Source organism: Sceloporus occidentalis, unplaced genomic scaffold (assembly GCF_023333645.1).
Source record: "Sceloporus occidentalis isolate IW3139 unplaced genomic scaffold, rSceOcc1.0.p SCAF_6, whole genome shotgun sequence".
Classification (NCBI taxonomy): Eukaryota; Metazoa; Chordata; class Lepidosauria; order Squamata; family Phrynosomatidae; genus Sceloporus; species Sceloporus occidentalis.
The window spans coordinates 80,963,108-80,983,195 of NW_028316986.1; the positions used below are offsets into that span (position 1 = coordinate 80,963,108).

Genomic DNA, 20,088 nt, shown 5'->3' on the forward strand with positions numbered 1-20,088 from the left:
GATCTCTTTCTTTGATAAAATTACCAGCTTGGTAGATGAAGGGAATGCTGTGGATATAGTATATCTTGATTTCAGTAAGGCCTTTGACAAGGTTTCCCATGACATTCTTGCAAACAAGCTTGTAAAATGTGGGCTGGACAAAGTAACTGTTACATGGAGCTGTAATTGGTTGACCGGCCGAACCCAAAGGGTGCTCGACAATGGCTCTTTTTCAGCCTGGAGAGAAGTGACCAGTGGGGTCCCACAGGGCTCTGTCCTGGGCCCAGCGTTATTCAACATCTTTATCAATGACCTGGATGACAGAATTGGGAGCATACTTATCAAATTTGCAGATGACACCAAATTAGGAGGAATAGCTAATACTCCAGAGGACAGGATCAACAGTCAAAATGATCTGAATAGACTAGAAAGCTGGGCCAAAGCTAACAAAATGAAATTCAACACAGAGAAATGTAAGGTACTGCACTTAGGGCAGAAAAATGAAATGCACAGATATAGGATGGGGGACACATGGCTGAATGAATCTACATGTGAAAGGGATCTGGGAGTCCAAGTAGACCACAAGTTGAACATGAGTCAACAGTGCGATGCGGCAGCTAAAAAGGCCAATGCAATTTTAGGCTGCATCAATAAAAGTATAGTGTCTAGATCAAGAGAAGTAATAGTGCCACTGTATTCTGCTCTGGTCAGGCCCCACCTGGAATATTGTGTCCAGTTCTGGGCACCACAATTCAAAAAGGACATTGAGAAACTGGAGCGTGTCCAAAGGAGGGCGACTAAAATGGTGAAGGGTCTGCAAACATTGCCCTATGAAGAACGACTCAGGGAGCTGGGGATGTTTAGCCTGGAGAAAAGAAGGTTAAGAGGTGATATGATTGCCCTGTTTAAATATTTGAATGGATATCATATTGAGGAGGGAGCAAGCTTGTTTCCTGCTGCTCCAGAGAACAGGACCCGGAACAATGGATGCAAGCTACAGGAAAAGAGATTCCACCTCAACACTAGGAAGAACTTTCTGACAGTAAGGGCTGTTCGACAGTGGAACACACTCCCTCGGAGTGTAGTGGAGTCTCCTTCCTTGGAGGTCTTTAAGCAGAGGCTGGATGGCCATCTGTTGGGGATGCTTTGATTGGATTTCCTGCATGGCAGGGGGCTGGACTGGATGGCCTGTGCGGTCTCTTCCAACTCTATGATTCTATGATTCTATCATATGAGGCTAAAAGAAAAATAGAGTTTGCCTGTACTTTTGCTCCCAAAACACCTATTATCAAACTTCCCATAGGAGTCAAAATTCACAATCTGTTGTACAATCTGCAAGCACCAATTTAAAATCAAACTGCAGATTACTCACATGTTTTGGCAAATTTGCAGTCACAGATCGGCTTTGCACACACTTATCTGGATTGGATTTAGACCAGTCTAGGTGGTGTTAGAAACTCTTGCGGAATACAAGTACTGACTCAAGGTTGTTGTTGTTGTTGTTGTTGTTTTAAATAGCAACAATGTGGCTTTTTCCTAGCCTTAGTATATGCTACATAGGTAAGTAAGTTTGAAAAAGGACATAAGAACTGTCAACTTCAAGTCTTCTAGAAAAATCACTCACTTGCAATTTGATCTCAAACCAGTCTGGTTAGCACAATCATGTGAATGTGACACTTTTGCTAAGTGTATGAGTCACTTTTCAATTTCCCAAGCATCCAAAGAGATGTACAAAGGAGAAAAGAACTAATGGAACTGATTTTCAAAAACACAGTCTTAAATTGTCTTTCCTCCCAGCTCTGTTTTGTGCATTGATCCATATTTTGCTGTTGCTTCTCTCTGTATTTGTGCTTTAGGCAGTATGCTCTTACTGAGGTTCCAGTGGATATTTCTTTGTTTTCCTAGAAATCTGTTTCCCCAAACCACCACATTTTCTATACTGTCTAAAACATCAGGTAGACTAGTCATTTTTTTTATTTCTTTAAAATATATCTGTACTCAGTAAATATGACCGTGTTTGACATGACTGGTACTGAATAGAATAGTTTACAAAATTACACAAAATTTACTGTTTTGCATATAGAGGATTTCAAAGTTATTTAAGCTTTTAAAATTATTCTTTCCATTAACTGTGTGTGCTAAATAGAATTACAGTGGGTCCTCCACATCCATTGGAGTTAGGGGCGCAGGATCCCTGTGAAAGTGGGGAAACCACAAATAAAAAAATACTATTTTTTTAACCTGAGAGAAAATCTCTAAGAAACTCCAAAGTCCTCTTATGGTCAATATCTACTGGAAGTTCACTATGCAATTGCACTAGAGGACCTAGGTGCTCCACTGTACCTCAGTGGTCAACCTTCAGCAGAGTTGCCTTGGGAGACTAAGGCCCGTTACAAACGGGGCGTTTTGTGCGTGCGGAGCGTGCACTAGGGTTAGAAAGGGGCGGTGCTTCTGCACCCCCTAACCCTAGTGCGTGCTCCGCACGCACAAAATGGCGGCAGCCGTTCCACACGGCCGCCGCCTTGAGGGCATCACGGCCACGCCTCCTCTATATGAGGCAGCATGGAAGTGACGTCCTCGCTCTGTGCCAGGGCGCCTAGTGCAACCTTAGCGCAGAGCAGGAAGCTCCTTCCTGGTTTGGTCCGCTGGGCGCAGCCTTCAGACGGCTGCGCCCAGCGGACCAAACCAGGAAGGGGCCAAGCGGCCCCTTTCTCCTCCTCCCCGCTGCTGCGGGGTGTCCTTGGGGCTTGAAGCCCCAGGGACACCCCTTTTCAGGCTGCGGGGAAGCGGCGTTTTGCCGCTTCCCCGCAGCCTGAAAAGCGGCGGGTCGGGGCCTCAGCAGCTGCCGTTCTAGCCACTGAGTCCCCGATACACCGGGGAAAGGGGCGGGTACAGCCCGCCCCAAATGGGCGGTCTGTAACCCGCCTAAGAGATTCATAGAGAGGACCTATAACTCAAATCCATGAATAATCAAATCCTCAAACGTGAAAGCCACAAATGTGGGACACTGATAGTATTGTTATGCTGTTTCTCAGCCAAAGTGGGTTATAGTTAGAAATGCTGGATGTTGCAATACAAGAACAATAGTCACATGCAGCACACCCCTGTCCTAAATTTATGCACTCTTGTTTTATCAGTGGAGAAAAGAAGAACAAATGCACCTACTTGCATGTATGTGTCTGCTCAGGTGAGGAAAGTACAATTGTGTGCAGAATGGCAAAACCTGCTAGAGTTGTGTGTGTGCATACAGAAACAATGGCAAGTTCTTCCCAAGAAAGAATTATATGTCATTTAAAAATATAGTGTTGCCACCAAATAAGGGTATTCCTGTGTCAAGTTCTGCCCTTGCATTAACATGAAGCAAAACTTAATATATGGCTTGAAGTAATCACATCACATGTTTCCTTAACTACGTCAGTCACAACCAAGGATGCGATGATGAGACAGGAAAAAACCCAATGCAATAACATAATGAAAGAGAGTAATAATGTTCTAACACAAAGTATCTATTCACAAAGGGCTTTATGTGAAAGCAGTTTTGTTGGGTGTGCTGTGAGGAATAAGGACACCAGCTTACTATTTTTTATACATCTATAATTTACAACCACAATCAGCAAAGAGTTACCACTGCCATGCTCCCAAAGGCCATTTTAAACACATGGACCAGCTATGCGATAATACAAAACAATTCTTCCATTGCAACTACTACACAGACTTTTGCTTTAATGTCTGTTTAATCACATCAAACACTTTGGTGACAGCACTACTTGCCTTAATACTGCATGTATTAGTGGCAGATTCACATATGTGAAAGATTGCAAAATTAGCATACCAAATAAAAAGGTGTGTGAAAGTTGAAAGCTTTTGTAACAGCTTGTAAAATATCAGCCATAGGCCAATTTATTATCCCTATAGCGCAAAATGTTCTTTGTATTATATATTGGTTGGGATCTTATTTGGAGCTGCTGGATCATAACAGTTCACCAGGGTACTTACATATAGGGTGCATGGATGTCCAGAGGGACAAAACTGATCCCTTTCACAAGTGTTCCCCATCCTATATAGGATTCTTTCATAGGTTTTTTCCCCCTGCCTAAATGTACTACCTTAAATTTCTTCCATTTGCAGTTCATTTTGTTAATTTTGTCCCAACTCTCTAATCTGTTAAAGTCATTTTGGATTAATCTCCCTGTGCAACATCTATAAAAGTACTTTTGCAGTCATATACCCCAGTTAGAGTCGCATAAATCACGAAGAGGTTTCTGGCAATTACTTTCCTTGTTTTTAACTTTTGTATATTTCTTTATCTCTAAGATGCATAAAGCTGTGTTCCAAACATCCAACAGACTGAAATACTACTTATTCAAATGCTAATACTACATAAAAAGAGGATGGAAAGGGGGGGAGAAAAAGAAACATGGCAACAACTTTAAGACTAACAGGCTTTTATTTTGCCTGATCTTTCATGGATCTCGTGTGAATATACAAACTAGTTAGTCCTATAGGTGCTGTCACACTTCTTTTTCTTTCTTTTTTCCCCTCACTTCCCTTCCTACTTTTTATGCTGCAAATGATTAACATGGCTACTATTTTGGAAGCTAATGTTATAGTATATCAAGTGTACTGGATGCCAAACCAATGCTGATTTTGATTCTGGGAGTATCCAACAACTTGGGGGATTTGAAATAACTTGGGGTGTCTCCTCTCATATGAACTTGTCGAGAATTCAAGAATCTCAGTAGAGGTTTGGTTGCATCGCTACCACCCCAAGAAAAAAATACATGAGACAGAGTTTTCCCTTTAGCAGCAGCTTAAATGTGGGCCCCTCTTCCCAAGGGAATCAGACTGGCTCCATTCTCACTGAGAGTATGGCTGGGAAGCCAAGACCACATAGCTGTGTGTGGCCTTTGACTCTTAAGCCAATTTTTAGTTGACTTTTAGAATTAGTGATGTGGCTTTTTAGAACTTTTGTTTTGTTTTTAAATCAGTTAAATTTGTTTCTAATAGAAAACAGGTTGAGCGGTGATAAACAGATACTTTTAATGATTAATTAATTAAGTAATTTCTATATGAACTGTGATGTTGTATTCAACCTAAACAGCAGGGTGATATTTTAAATTAATGTATTGCCAAACATAATGAGGTCCCAGAATTACAATGTGATCTGAAATGTGATTTTCTAATGAAGATGTTTTATACCGGGGAAGAAGCTCCCCAGAACTGCGGAGGACTGTCTTGCCGCTGCGGCGGCATTTTACCAGGGGGGAGGGGTCAGTGAGAGAGGCCCCTCCTGAAAAGCCAGCTCCCCGGCCTCCTGAGGGACGCTGCCACACACCCCACACCACCAGGTGGAACTTTTTTTTCCCCCCTGCTATTTGTATGGGGGTGTTTTCATGTATTCTTAATTGTTTTATAGCATATGATGTTTGTACAGGGGGGGTTGTAATTTGTGATCTATGATGTTTTAACTGTTGTATTATTGCTGTAATTTGTGATTTATGATGTTTTAACTGTTGTATTATTGTTGTTCACCGCTATGATCCTTGGAATAGCGGTATATAAATAAACCATATTATTATTATTATTATTATTATTATTAAATGTTGGGAGTATGTAGAGGTAGAAACTTGAATATGAACTACTAAACAGTGCTTTGGCATTTTCTAATGAGGTCATTCAGCTAAGATGTACTCTTACAAAAACACTTAGGAAATGAAAGATACCCTGTTTACAGACACCAAACAAACCCTCTTTTGTATGACAAGTCGCCAGTTGTTGTCAGTAAGAAAACACGGTCCACATGCGTGAGACAAAATGACTGTTTAAGCATGGATCAATTAATTTCTTAACAAGACCACAATGAGGTCATATGAGTTTTATGAGTTTCATCTAATGTTTTATCTGCAGCATCTGCCTATTTTTATTCTATTGTTGCTGTTTCAGAATTTTATTGTATCATATGACTGATTTTAACTGCTGTTAGCTGCTCTCTGTGGTATGTAAGCTCTACAGGATGAGGTATAAGGTTTTTTTTCTATAAATTAAATGAAAAAAGAATGTACCATTGATTTAAATGTGATTTAATTCTAGGTTGGTCTCCCATTCATATGAAGGATAGACTAGTATCCCAAAATCTCTCCTCCCATTATGCCATTGTATTCCCAAGGGTTCCCAGCTGCCTGAAAATATATTTGCAGAAGGGACTGCAGAGAAAAGATGGGGATGGAAATCCTTATTCATCAAAGCCTGTTCTATTCATGGAAACAAAGTAAAGTCCATTCTCACTGTATTTGCATGCAGCATGTTTAGAATCAATGGGATAAAGCTAATAATAATCATGTTCATCTACAGCTATTTTTATTTTGGAGATACCCTGTACAGCTAAACATATATTATTGCTCACCCACCCCAGGAATAAAGAAACAAGACAATTGAAAGAAGGTTCAAACAGGGCCATTAATTAAATTTCTTTATGTTCTTAAAGAATATCAAGCCCTCTTTGTTGCACTTGAACATACTTTGCAAAACCTTGACAGATATATAGGTTTCCTGTTTGAATTCCCCAAAAGATTTACAAAAGCAGTGTCAGGAGAAAACTAAGCTAAAGCTGATCCTATCTGATTTTTGATATCTAGGGGTCTTAATAACAAAGGACCTGTGCCAGATGGTGCCCCGCAATTATAAACCTCTTACAAAATGGCTGAAAAAGAAACTATGATTGTAAGTCCTTTCATCTTTCCAGGTTGGGGTGGGTAGCATTATTTAAGATGGCTGCATTGGCAAAAATTATGTTCTTTTTTCAGTCCATCCCTCTCCGTCCTCCTCAGAGATAAGCCAGTTTATTTTTGAAGGTAATATACCCAGGTTCTCCAGAAGTGTTAAGCATGGCACTTTGAAAAATGGAGGCCTAGGGTTGCCTGAATTGGAATTTTATTTTGATGCCTCCAGATCAATAATGTCATTCAATATTTCCACCAAAAAGATAGACCTTCCTGGGCTGCCTTGGAGCTAGATCTGGCCTCCTTTGCAGAGCTCAGTGTATTTTTTTCACCTTCATTGGGGAGGGAAATTCATATAATTAATAATCTATATTTGTATCATACTCTCATGGCCTGGAAAAAGTGGAGGCACATTCTTGCTCCAAGCCCTTCATAAATACAACCATTTATTTCTCATCCCCTGTTTGCAGAGCCTGATAGATGGACTTGTTTCCATCCATGGTACAGCAAGCGGGATTTTATGGCGAGAGACCTATTTGTACATGGTAGATCCAGGTCCAGAGAGTGTCTGATCAAGGCCCTTTCCCCCTTTGAGCCCTCTTGGATGCAAATGAATCAAACTGCATCCTTTTTAGCTCATCTCATTAGGAGGAAACAACTCCCTTGCTCACTTACTCTGTTTGAATGCATGTGTATAAACAAAGATACTTGCATTAAAGGCAGAGTAGCAAAAATATATAAGTGGATGCTATGCAAGACTTTCGGTGGGCTCATTCATAAAGTGGGATGGGAGATGGATTTAAACATTCAAAAAACAGATTCAGAGTGGCTTAAAATCTGGAACACTTCCCCATATAAATCTAATTCTATAGCCCTGAAAGAAACCACTCTTAAAGTTGTGCGTAGATGGTACCTCTCACCACTACAACTTGCACACATCACTAAGAACCCAACCTCGTGCTGTTGGAGAGAGTGTAGTAATAGAGGTACCTTCCTGCACATGTGGTATGATTGTCCAAGTGTATTTGCATTTTGGCATTCAGTAGTTAACTTAGGCGCTCTACAGATAGGCACAATGGGGCGCCATCTTCCAGACACCCCTTGCCCCTCACATGTGATGAGGGTGTCAAAATTGTGGCGCCCTTACAGATGGGTGCCGCCATTTTGATACAACGGATGTTTAGCGTCCAAACATCGCGGCACCATTGTGATGTCGCAAGTGCGCCATTGGCACACAGCTGTGTCACAATTGGGCCGCAAAAAGAACCCACTTTTTGTCCGCTGCAGCTTCCTCGCGCAGCAAAACAAGGCACAGGCAGACCGCCCTTTTTGGCCACCTTAGTTTCAGAAATCACTGATCAATAAATTGTCCCTTCTCCAGAACTTTTATTGCTTTCATTGTTTACTAATGAAAACAAGACATTACACAATAAAGATATTATTGCATTTTTGCTGGCATTGGCCAGGATTGAAATTGCCAGGGCTTGGAAAACTGGAAAGGTCAATGTGACTGAATGGTGGTCTCAATTTTGGAATTTTTGGTTTATGGGAAAGCTCACTGATCAATCTAGAAAGTTGCGGGGGTGGAATCTTCCTCTGCTTTTTGAAGAATGATGGTCCCCACTGATATCTTATCTCAATAACATTGGAGCAGAAGTAGGTCTTCCTTTGTAATATGATTCCCTTTCGATGATTGAACTGGTACAAAGAAGGTATCTCTGTTTTTATGTAATGTTGCCCTTTACTATTCCATGTGACCTTGAATCTTTGAAGTTGGTTTTTAAGGATTTGTATTTTAGTTTGTTTTTGTTTGTATTTGTGATTGTTTTCTGCCTTTTTTTTTTTTGGTAAGAAATAAATTTTATTTTTTTAAAAAAACCTATAAATTTCTTAATGGAACTGCAAACCAGGTGAAGAAATAGCCAAGGATGGGAGCAGCTGCAGCTGGTGGTTGATCTCCAAGATCACCTCTGCAGCCTCCCCTGGGCGATAGCACCTGAGCTCCAACAGTAACCCAAAAGTTGGGTTATCCATTGGCCGGCCCACATAAGGAAGACTTCAGCCCACAACAGACCACCGGTTTGCGGCAGCCTGGATCCAATTCTAGGGTTCCGGAGCATGCAGCATCCGCACTCTCCAGAACCCTAACACGTATGGACAGCTCCATCTTTACATGGTGCCATCCATATGTGGCATGCATACATAATGCAAGCACGGTGGCGCATTAGCACCTCCTGGCACCGCGCTTGCATCATGGGCATGTCACAGTGCGCCAATGGCGCACTGATGATGTCTCCCCGTGCACCAAAAATAATCTGGGTTTTCTGGGTTCTTTTTGGTCGAGAGGGAAGCCGCATGGTTTGGCTGCTGCTATGTCCCTCTGGAGGGAAACTGGGTGCCTCCAGCCTGTCCCTTTGGGGTGGTCTGGAGAGGCCCTAACATGAATGTCCCTCTCCCGATGCCCAAGAATTATTTCCCAGCATTTTCTAGCTAGCTTGGCCACAGGCCATGCTGCTGGAAGGATTCTGGCACTGACAGTTTTCCAAAATAGCATTTTATTGCAAGGAGTATCACCTTTAAAAATAAAAGGTGGATGATTTTTTTTTTATCTTCTTCTTCTGCAGTCCCCTATATAAGAGACTGTTGTTGTTATGTGCTTTCATGTTATTTCAGGCTATGGTGACTCTAAAGCAAACCTATCACACTGGTTTCTTGGCACGATTGATTCAGAGGAGGTTTGCCATTGTCTTTCTCTGAAGATGAGGGAATGGGACTTGATATACAGTCACTCAATGGGTTTCTGTGGCCAAGTGGAACCTGGTCTCCGAGTCCAGCACTCAAATCACTACAACACATTGGCTCCCACAAGAGATTAGTGAGGTGAATTTGTTTTAACATACAGAAGGCACTGATTGCTATGATGACTGAAGAATCTATGATAGCCTCTGTTTTCCTTTGTCTGCCCAACACACAGCAATAGGCTAAGTTAATGCCTCTGCCCATGTGACTAAACTAGAGTGGCACAAATGGAGTTCAGATGACCCTCTGGTACACATTGTTTGCTATCCATGCATTTAACTCGTAGGTAAAGGTGTCTCTGCATGCATTTTTAAAAATGTTTCATTGAATACAAAAAAACCACAAATACAAATTATGCATATTGATGTACATCAGTAGAGTTTCTCCATGTGAGGAAAGACACTGATTAGAACAGGTCCCTCTTATTTGGAAAACTACACAGATACAGTCTATCCCCATGTCAGCTGAAATGCAGGTTGCAGGGATGCATTTTAGTTTAAATCCATATCTATGTTTTAGTTGTATTTGTTTTTATTTGGATTTTATTGTGCCTAGCCATAGTTTGGTGAGAGTAGAATGATCGGATATAGATTTAATTAAAAAAATGCAGGGCTAGCCCACAGGACTGTACAAGTCTTCCCAAACATTATTACAATATATTGGAGGGGGGTTGGTTTGAACCTTCCTATTATGTATGTGCAATGTCATAACAAGAATAGGAGAACTGAACTTCACTTGACAAAGACCACCTCATTTCAGATCGAAGACAGAACCTTACATCAGTTTTTGTAGCACTTCAGATATCTCTCCATTATCAATAATAAGGAAACCAAAAGGTGGATATCCTGTAATTTATTTTATTTCTTGGCAGAATTAGATCAAACATCCTGGCATACTACTGTGTTCGGAGGGGATGTGGTCTATCAAATTTCAAAAAGTTGAGGGGGCAATTCCAAGGAGATGTTAAAGAATGTTACATGGCATTAGTTTATCAGAATTTGTTTAACTACAACTTCTATCATCTTGGTCATCAAACCCATTGGTCACTGATGGTGGGTGTTGTATCCCAACATCTTGGGAGCGACTGCTATCAAGTTTCAATTATCCTCACCCTTATTGTTGTGTGCCTCCAAGTAATTTCTGACTTTTCGGTGACCCTAAGGTGAACCTATCATAGGATTCTCTTGGCAAGTTTCTTCAGAGGTGGTTTGCTATTGCCAAGGCTGAGAGAATGTGACTTACCCAAGGTCACCCAGTGGGAATTTTTGCTCGAGCGGGGATTTGAACCCTCTTCTCCAGAGTCATATTCCAATGCTCAAACCACAACACTACACTGGCTCTCAACCCCTCCCCCTCGAAAAAAACCCGTTTCCTTATGAAAACACTTTCTCTAAATTCTTGAACAAGGTTCAGTCTTTCAGGGCAGCTCGCTTTACTTTGGTCTACTTCAGACAAGTCCTGTTTCGTTTCAGTGGAGTGAGAATTCCTTTGACAAAGACTGCTTCACTTTGGAATGTTGTCATTTTTTCAAAATGGATGTTCACTCCTATGGGGATAAGGCAAGGTGGGAAAGGCAATAATAGAAGCAGCAGGAGCAGAATGATCAGATGTAGTTTCTCATTCAGCTGTGTGGATTTTTATGACAGTGAGAGAAATTACCGTTTTCCCCTGGTAGACGTGTACTTCTGGCCTGGCAAAAGTTTACAGGCACTATTGTGAGGATTATTTACACAACAAGGACACTCAGTTTTTATTTACAGAGGATGAACAGACTTGTAAATGAAAAGTATTTGGCAGTGCCCTTTCAATTCATCTGTTCTTTAAATACCCAGGTACTGGTAAGTGTATCAGTGCCCACCACCTGTACAATTTTGCATCCGTACAGAACAGTGTGTTTAGCAAATATGACTGAGGGTCACTTCAGAAGCAACACAAATAGATTCCTAGAGCTTGAGTACTTCTCTTCATCATTCACTAAGTACTATTTTTAGTATACTATATATAATGTAGCAATACAAGATAATTGCAAGGCAAATTAGAATTCTTGGAATCATTCCAGTTGATGCATTAAAAAATTAATTCATCTTTGTTTCTGAGAATTCTTTTAATAATCCTCTGCTTTCTCCTGTCTTACTTGTTTGGCTTTCAATAAATTCTGATCATAATATGGCTGAAAACTAGAAAAAGATCAAGATCAAGTGTATGCCCAAACCTTCAAACAACTACATACACAAAAAAGACAGTGGGGAATAAATTTTTTAACATTAATAAAACTTTAAAGACTTAAACAAATCTTCTTAGTAAGAAGAAACAGCTGGTGAATTTAGACTACACAAATTTTCTAAACAAGGGGTGAGTTTTGAAAACAAGTAGATCTAAAAATGTTCATTTAAAGCTTTTAGGCTCAAAAGTCTGGGAACCATTTCAATTAATGAATGAGACTTACATTTTAAATCATTTTAAAAATAAAAAAATATCTTTAATTCACAAACTTGAAATGCAGAATCAATAAAGTTTATATAAAGACTACTTTGCCTGCCGTTATATTATGTAAATTTAAACCTGGATTCAATGGCATTGATCTACTGATGGAAACACTTCTATTAACAGAACAAATTGTCCCTGCTCCACTCCTGAACACCTTCAACTCTGTGGAAAGCTGCAGGAGAAGGGGAAACAGGACCGCTCCTAGTTCAAGTAAAAGAACTCCTGTAAGCATATTGATACGATTGGATGCAGGTATTAGTTTGATATGGTCAGACCAAGGCCTTCACTAGTGAAATTCTAATACACAATATAAAAAAAATTAGATAGGTCAGTGCTGTTGTGATCAAACAGAGAAGCAGGAAAATGAGCAATGTGAGATTTTTAAAAAGATATTCAATTCATTCTGTATGTTTACTCAGTATAATCCACATTTTATACTTAGCTTAATCATATTTCCAGTGCAAGTCAATCTGCAAAGGCCAACATGTCAGTTGTGAACAGGCATGTTGCAGATGAACAAGTGACTGGGCATCCTCATTGTCTGAACACACAAACCAAATTTTTATTCAAGCCAGATAACCAGTTGGCACAAGCACCAGTTCATCTCAAATGCAAAGGATGGTGTGAATTGTCCTTCCTTCACATTTATTTCCAAATCACAGTGACCCTTTCAAGCTGCCTTTAGTCAAAAGCACTTGGGCATCTAATAAGTGGTTTTCAGTCTCTTCCACATCAGTTCCTTTATAGCTTGTCACAAAAAAGCACAAATCCCCTGGCAGAAAACCAATTAAAAAAAAAAATCAAAAAAGACTTCAGGTAAAATGCTCCTTTGCTTTTTCTTTTTTACTTTAAAAACTTGGGCTCCATAAAAAAAATAATTGCTTCCCTCCTTAAGGTCTGTGGCTTATGCAATGGAGAAAAGTCAATTAAAATATATTTATATTAAAAACCAGAAGTTGTGATTGTGTACATACCACCTTTCATCATTCCAACTTCATAGCATTTACGTAGCCTGCAAGCCTGGCAGCTTTTCCTCCTGTTCTTGTCAATGGTGCACTGGTTAGTAGCAGGACACATATAGTCATTGTGACCTGTAAAATCAGATGAAATTCATAAAGACAATGACATAAAAGCATATCAAAACCCTAAGACATTTTTTCAGAAGCTCATGTGATGCTTTACTGAGAGTTTTACTGTGTTTAATCAAAGCTGAATTAAGCACAAATGTGTTGGGATAGTTTTTTGTTTTTTGTTTTTAATGGAAAGGAAACAAGTATACGGAATAGAAACCAAAACGGGGACAAATTCCAGGGTAATTAACATGGTAGCTTGGCGGTCATGAATTTGTTGATGATGATGTGTTAAAGTCATTTCTGACTTTTGGCAATCCTAAAATCATGGGGGTTTCTGGGGAAGAGAAAGTGTGACTTCCCCAAGGTCACCCAGCAGGTTTCAATGGCCAAATGGAGAGTCGAACCCTGATCTCCAGAGTCCTAGTCCTATGCTCAAACCATCACACCATGCTGGCTCTCATGTGTTTATATTATGATGTAAATTGTTTTGGCTGCTATTGACTGCACATTTCTTCCTTTTTATGATAGCTATAAATGTATTTTCAATTGGTACTTTGATGAGTACCAAATTTAAGAGCTGTGATATACCTTCATTTATGAAAGTAAGAACCATTACACTTGGACCTCAGGCAGTTATGCCCATAGAATTGCTTAGACTATGTTAACATATAGGTGATTTATTGGATCTAATTTAGTTAAAAATAACAATACGATTTCGGCCAATTTTATTTCTTTTCCTCGTCATAGTTGCCTTTTAGTAGTTGGGTTTTAGCATGGAACAAAACGCAACAGAGACTCTTGTACTCAGAACCAAAACTTGATGAATTATTTACAAAATACAGTATACTCATATAATATTAACCAAATAGGAATTAAATATATGATTTCTTACAGAATCAATTTTTATCACTGTTATGTGCCACCAAGTTTGCTTCCATTTATGACAACCCTATGAATGAGAGACTTCCAAGAGACCCTGTAATTAACAGCCCTGCTTAGATGTTGCAAAGTCAGGGCCAAAGCAGACAGGTGTGAAAGAGCAGCTCGAGTCTTCTCCAGTGGCAGGCAGGTTGAGACCCCACTTGACCACACAGCTCACTCCAAAAGTGGGCCATAGATACAGGGCCCAACTCATGCCACAAGCATCTAGGTTTTCCTGTCTTCTTTTTGCTCAGGTCCAAAGGACTGGAGCACGGCTTCAGGCTTTGGGACACTTTGGAGGCATGCATTGTTTGAAAACCATGTCTCCAAAGTGGCTGGAAGCTGCTTCACTTGACCTGTCTGTTCAGGTCTCAGAGCTATAAGTTCCTTCCATATAATGTAATCTTCTTTTGGTTCTGTGCCTTCAACTTTACAAAGCATTATAATTCATGTAATCTCAGTATGATGATTTCAGTATCATTCAGTATAATTTCATTGTAGAAGCTTTTTGGCTTCTAGTGAGAGTTCAAGCCTGATTTGTTCTTGGATCCATTTATTTGTCAGTATGCTGTACATTATTGTTTATATGTTCTAAAATAGTTAATTATAACCATCAAATATGTTATGGTAGCTTTACATAATTTGATTGTATTAAAGAACTATTTCTTAGCCTCAATGAAATCTATTTCCCATATAAGATCCACTTCCAGTTCCAGTTGTTTAAAAGGTAGCAGTTTTGATGTCCCAAGAAAGTAGAAAATCCATTCTATTTGAATAAAAACACAAATTTACAAACAGGAGAAGAGTACTTTTGCCTTCCAATAAGAGTAATTGGACACTTACAGGAAACATCTTCAAGGGTAGCCATGTTGGCCATGCAGCAAAATACAAAGAGTGATGTTATTTCTGTTGTCTGCTAAAATGTTCTAGAGGGATATCAATACAAGCAGAGACAATTCCCCTTAACATCTAACTCTTAACATGATCACTTTTTTTCTCCTGTATGATTTTTAACATCTTTGTCTGATGAAAAAAACCAGTGAAGCTTTGAAAGCTTGCATGATGTATGTTTTGCATGGATTCATACAGGCTGTCCTTTTCATTAAGTCAAAATAGTATTTGTCCAGATGTCATGCCACTTAGATGGAAAACACCAGATACTGTATGTGTCAGTAAATTACATGTAATGTCAGGCAGCAAACCTTGCCTAAATACTCTAAGGGCACTAGATCCCATCTGATCTTGGAAGCTAAGCTGGGCCATTTTGGTTAGCACTTGGATGGGAGACTGTCAATGAATACTAGGTGCTGTATTTCAGAGGAAGGAACTGACAAAACTGCCTCTGAATATTCTTTGCCTAAGCAAAACTTATAAATTTAATGGGATTGCCATAAGTCAATTGATTAATTGAATGGCACATACACATTCATGAAAGTCAGAATATCTCTCAGTTGATACTAGTAGAAAGACTGTAAGGGACAGCAATGAAAAAAAAGTAAAATAGGAGGAATGTGGCTTTGAAAAGGAAAGGCGACATTAACAACATGGATTTTTCCCCATTGCCACAGGTCAAATACCCTTTTCCATTGCTGCTATACACTGACACTGCACTGATATTATAACTGAGTTATTTATGATCAATACAAGATCACTTTTCTGGTTCATGATAACCAGTTCAAATCCTAAACAGTAAACACATGACTCTGACAATGTTACCCCAGCACACATCACTTTATGCTTACTTACAGTGAATACCATCTGTCTTTTATCTGCCTGTTGACCCCGACTGGAAAAGTACTTTTTGAGTGCTTCAACATCTGCTTGACTTTTTAAAAATTCATTCACCTTAAACTTAGGGACATCAATAATAAGGCCAAATTCAGTGTTTTTAAAATATAAATATATAGGTTTTGATATATAATATTTCTGGGAGATCCATTAAGAGCTTTATGGTTCTTTTGTTCTTGCAATGTGTATCTTTTTCCATTTCAAACAGATAATAAAACAGGAACATTCCTTTTCCAGATGATACTAACATATAACTTCCCCCCACCATTCCCCACCCCTCAAAACACTGATACAGTTGCATGTGGCAGATTCCCGTCTCTGAATAGTCTGGCAAACAGCTATAATATCTTGTCTCACTCTCCCCATCTGATAAATCAAAATTGTTTTAAGTGTTTGGCAAGTGATCAAACCAACAGCTGTACTAGAATAAAAAACATACTTAATCACTCATCACCATCTTCCTGTGATCACCCATGAGACAATAACTGTTTTCAAGAATCCATCTTAAGACAGACAATATGTTATAGTGTTTCACAGCCATGTGAAAACCATATTAGCCCACTATTTCTGGTACTACAAATAGTACACTTGATATCTCCACTCGCATTAAAATCCCAGTAAAGGATTTTACACCAATACATCAAGTGACATGCATGCTAAAGCTGTATGAATTGCTATACTAGCTCTTCAAATAGTTAGTATCCTAAGATCAAAATTAATCTGAAATAAATTAGATTAATCAACACAGCCTTCATTAACCGAGTACAAGAATTATGATTGAAGATGCTGGTAGAAATGAACTGTAAAATGTTTTGCCACTAAGCTAAATTACCATTTGTGAACTGAGACTTGATAGAGCAGTGATGGACAGTATACAGTCATCCAGCTGTTCTTGGACTTAATTATCATAAGACCTAACCAGCATAGCCAACAGTGCAAAATGTGGGGAGTTGTAGACCAGTAAGATCTAGAGGCCCACACATTTCCCATCCATGCTTTAGAACTTTTGAGTCCCTCAGCCAGCGTGGCAGTGGCCACATACAGACTTCAGTTTTCGAATAATATGCACCCAAGCTAAACATGTCCCCAATTGCCTCAACCCAAGGTCTCTTAAAGGGAACCCTATTATCCATGGATGGTTGGTTCACAACCCATCTTTCCCAAAATGTATACAACCTCATGATCAGCCATGACAAAGTTGTGAGAAATATTATCAAAGCATAATTGTGCTTCCCCTCCACCCAAAGTTTAGGTGGAGTCTTTCCAATCCTGGCTCCTCCTGTACATAAACTTGGGACAAAAAGCAGACATATGTAGCTTGCACAAGTAAGTGCTCCCACTACCCTCTCTCTCCACTCATGTGAGCTCCTCTGCTCAACTATTGGCCATTCCTTCCTGTAACTACAGCCTCCTTTAAAAGTGCTCACTTTTAAAAAGATTCTCCTCACCTGCCGGAAAGATATTTTAGAAAGAGTAAATGGATGCAGAGGTTAAGAAAGAGTTGTTGCATGAGCAGCCTTCTGCCTATGCAACCTTTGCCTCCAGCAGTTTATGCATCGCTGTGATATAGTTTTCACTTCCAAGCTGCACATTAAGGAGAAATATGTGGATATATCTGACCCATATCTTCCTTTAAATATGTAGCTGAAAATACATATAATGTCACCTCATTTTAATGATAATTTGACCTCTCCATAAGAAGAACAGCCAATGAAGCATTGTTATGAGAGGTAGAAACTCTAATATAATTATATGATGAAACAAACCTTTCCGGCTATATGTAATCAAAGAGATATTAGATGGCAGAGGGCATTATAGCTCACTCACACACATGCATCTGTTTATAATGTGTCTTTTGGTTCCAATGACTGTATCTTACCTTCTGAATGTAATAATCTAATGCAGAGAAGCCAAAGTGGCAGGTGATCACTCCTTGATTGTCCAGAGAGACTCAGACAGAGCTGTTTTAAATTAAATGTATTATTGTCCTTTGTGCACTAACATAGGGATTACAACAGAGAGAAATGGTTGACATAATGTATGTGGTCCTTGAGCCTCATGCATCAGAGCAAGTGTACACAGTCCCTTGAAAAATTAACTTTTTTTTCTACTGCTTTTGCCAGAATCCTCCAGCCAGCATGGGCAGTGAGATGGAAAAGTTTCTAGGCTACTATAAGTGCCAGCTATGATGCTATTTGCCTGGTTAGAATAAGAATCCAAACAAATACAGAAATAATGCACTAAACCTTCCCACTATTCTGAAGTAAATGAATCAACCTTGACAATTTCTTCCCCTTTCATTCCCTCCACTATTTTCAAGCTGATCTTTCCCACTGCTTGCTTTGTGGAATAATAATTCATACAGCCTGTACTGCATACTGTAATTATTACTTGCATTGACTTTGGAACCTTGATAATTCACTTAATCATGTTTTCAAATTCACAATAACCTTTAAATCCATATTATTATATATATATCAAATACGCACCCGTTGACATTATGTTGAACAAATGTATAATTTATATACAATAGATGTTAATACTTAATGGATACAGTGGAATCTAGTTTTATTTTACTAAACTACAAACTAGGTAACAACTTCTCCCATTACAGATTGTGTCTGCCTTGTAAAATAATGCCTCCTCCATAGAAATTATAAATGTGTACAATGTGGAAAACGGAATGGCTTTATCTTTAAGGAAGCAATGAAAGTACTATAAAATTGGACTTTAAGTGACTGAATTCAGGGAGGTTTCAAACTACCAAAAATACTGGTAATTGCTGTAATTCAATGCTGAAACACAGAAAATAATGGGTAGATAACTAATCCCATATGTATCTATGCCATATTTGTTATCTGTCACCTTGCTTTCAGTTGGAACATATATCTTGTCAATAACAAAAAAGAAAAGAAAAGAATGCAAGGCAGAGTGGAGAGTAGGGGTGGGAAAAGGCCATGAGTTCTCCATCCGTTCATTGATTCCTACCTTGACAGTTCTGTAGGTTAATATTATATAGAAAAAGTTCCTGAGTTCCATTTCTTAGTTATCACATGTAATTTATTATGCAAAATTTTTCACAGCTGTATTAGTCTGTCACAGCAGTGAGAGAGAAAGAGACTAATGACACCTTAAAGACCTCAGAGCTTATATGAAATGAGCTTTCATGGATTGTAGCTAGCAATGAGACAATCTCTCAGTCGCAATTCCATTGCATTTCACTGAACTTCACTGCATTGTGTTTTCATCAGTAATTCCTAGTGTAGTGCACCACAAAAAGGCCAAAACTCATTTGGTAAATCTGTTGGATATTTGAACAGTCACTGCATGGCAAAGAAAAATCCACAGCAGTAAAATTCTATAGTTCACTCCACTGTCAAATGTATTTTGGATGACTCACAATGTCTGTCAGCCATACCAACTGGATGTATTCTATTTCTATTCTATTGTTGTTATGTTCCTCCAAGTCATCTCTGCCTGATGGCAACCCTATCATAGGGGTTGCCTGGCAGGATTTACTCAGAGGAGGTTCACTATTCCCTTCCTCTGATCAGTGCATACAAGAAGAGAATAAATATATATCACCACTCCAACACAATGTAGGACTTTATCACACCAGCCTGCTATCTTGCCAAAGTCACCTTAGTTTAAGAAAATGGGAAATTCCTTAACACACTTCCCTGCAATAGTGATAAGGTGCTACCTTGGCAATCTATGGTCCCACACTTCCATACAGCCTCCATAATCCTACCTTCCTGCCCTATGTCCTACCCAGTGTGCCTTTTGGTTTTTATCATTTTATTATTGTTGTTGTTGTTTACCACAATTCCACAATTATGGCAATGCAATTGAATAAAAAAATTGAAAAGAAATAGAAAAGGAAAAGGAAATAGTTTACTTGGGAATAGTGAGGAGATGGGGCAGAAAAGGAGAGAGGAGCAGAATCATGCCCACTCACACCACGAAACTATCTGAGAAGTGGAACTGCAGTGGGTGACACTATCAAATGTAAATCCGTAAAAGAAAAGCAGCGCAATTGGAAGACATTGGTGGGTTTTCCCCCGTCAATGGAAATAAGCACTCCAGGAATTGATGGAATGCAAGGCGGCAGCAGGACAGACATGATCTCATGTGATAAGTAGAGGCCAAAGACTTTTATCCTGTTGAAATGCCACTTTGTTACCCTCATGTGATAAAGATCATAGGATTAGAGTCAATGTGGTAGTAGAAAAAATTTGAAGATAGCAAATGAGAAGAATGGCACTAGAGATGATTCATGGCCACCCCATGCTAAGGGGCTTTTATCCAGCACTGTCCACTTT

At 39.3% G+C, this 20,088-nt stretch overlaps 1 protein-coding gene across 1 annotated transcript in view; it reads right to left on the reverse strand.

Moving 5' to 3' along the window:
• ESR1 (estrogen receptor 1) overlaps positions 1 to 20,088 on the reverse strand; it is a 266,364-nt gene that overhangs the window by 83,554 nt on the left and 162,722 nt on the right. Inside the window, exon 5 of the mRNA XM_089530178.1 lies at positions 12,959 to 13,075. Coding sequence (XP_089386304.1) covers positions 12,959 to 13,075 — 117 coding nt within the window. The remainder of the gene's footprint in view (positions 1 to 12,958; positions 13,076 to 20,088) is intronic.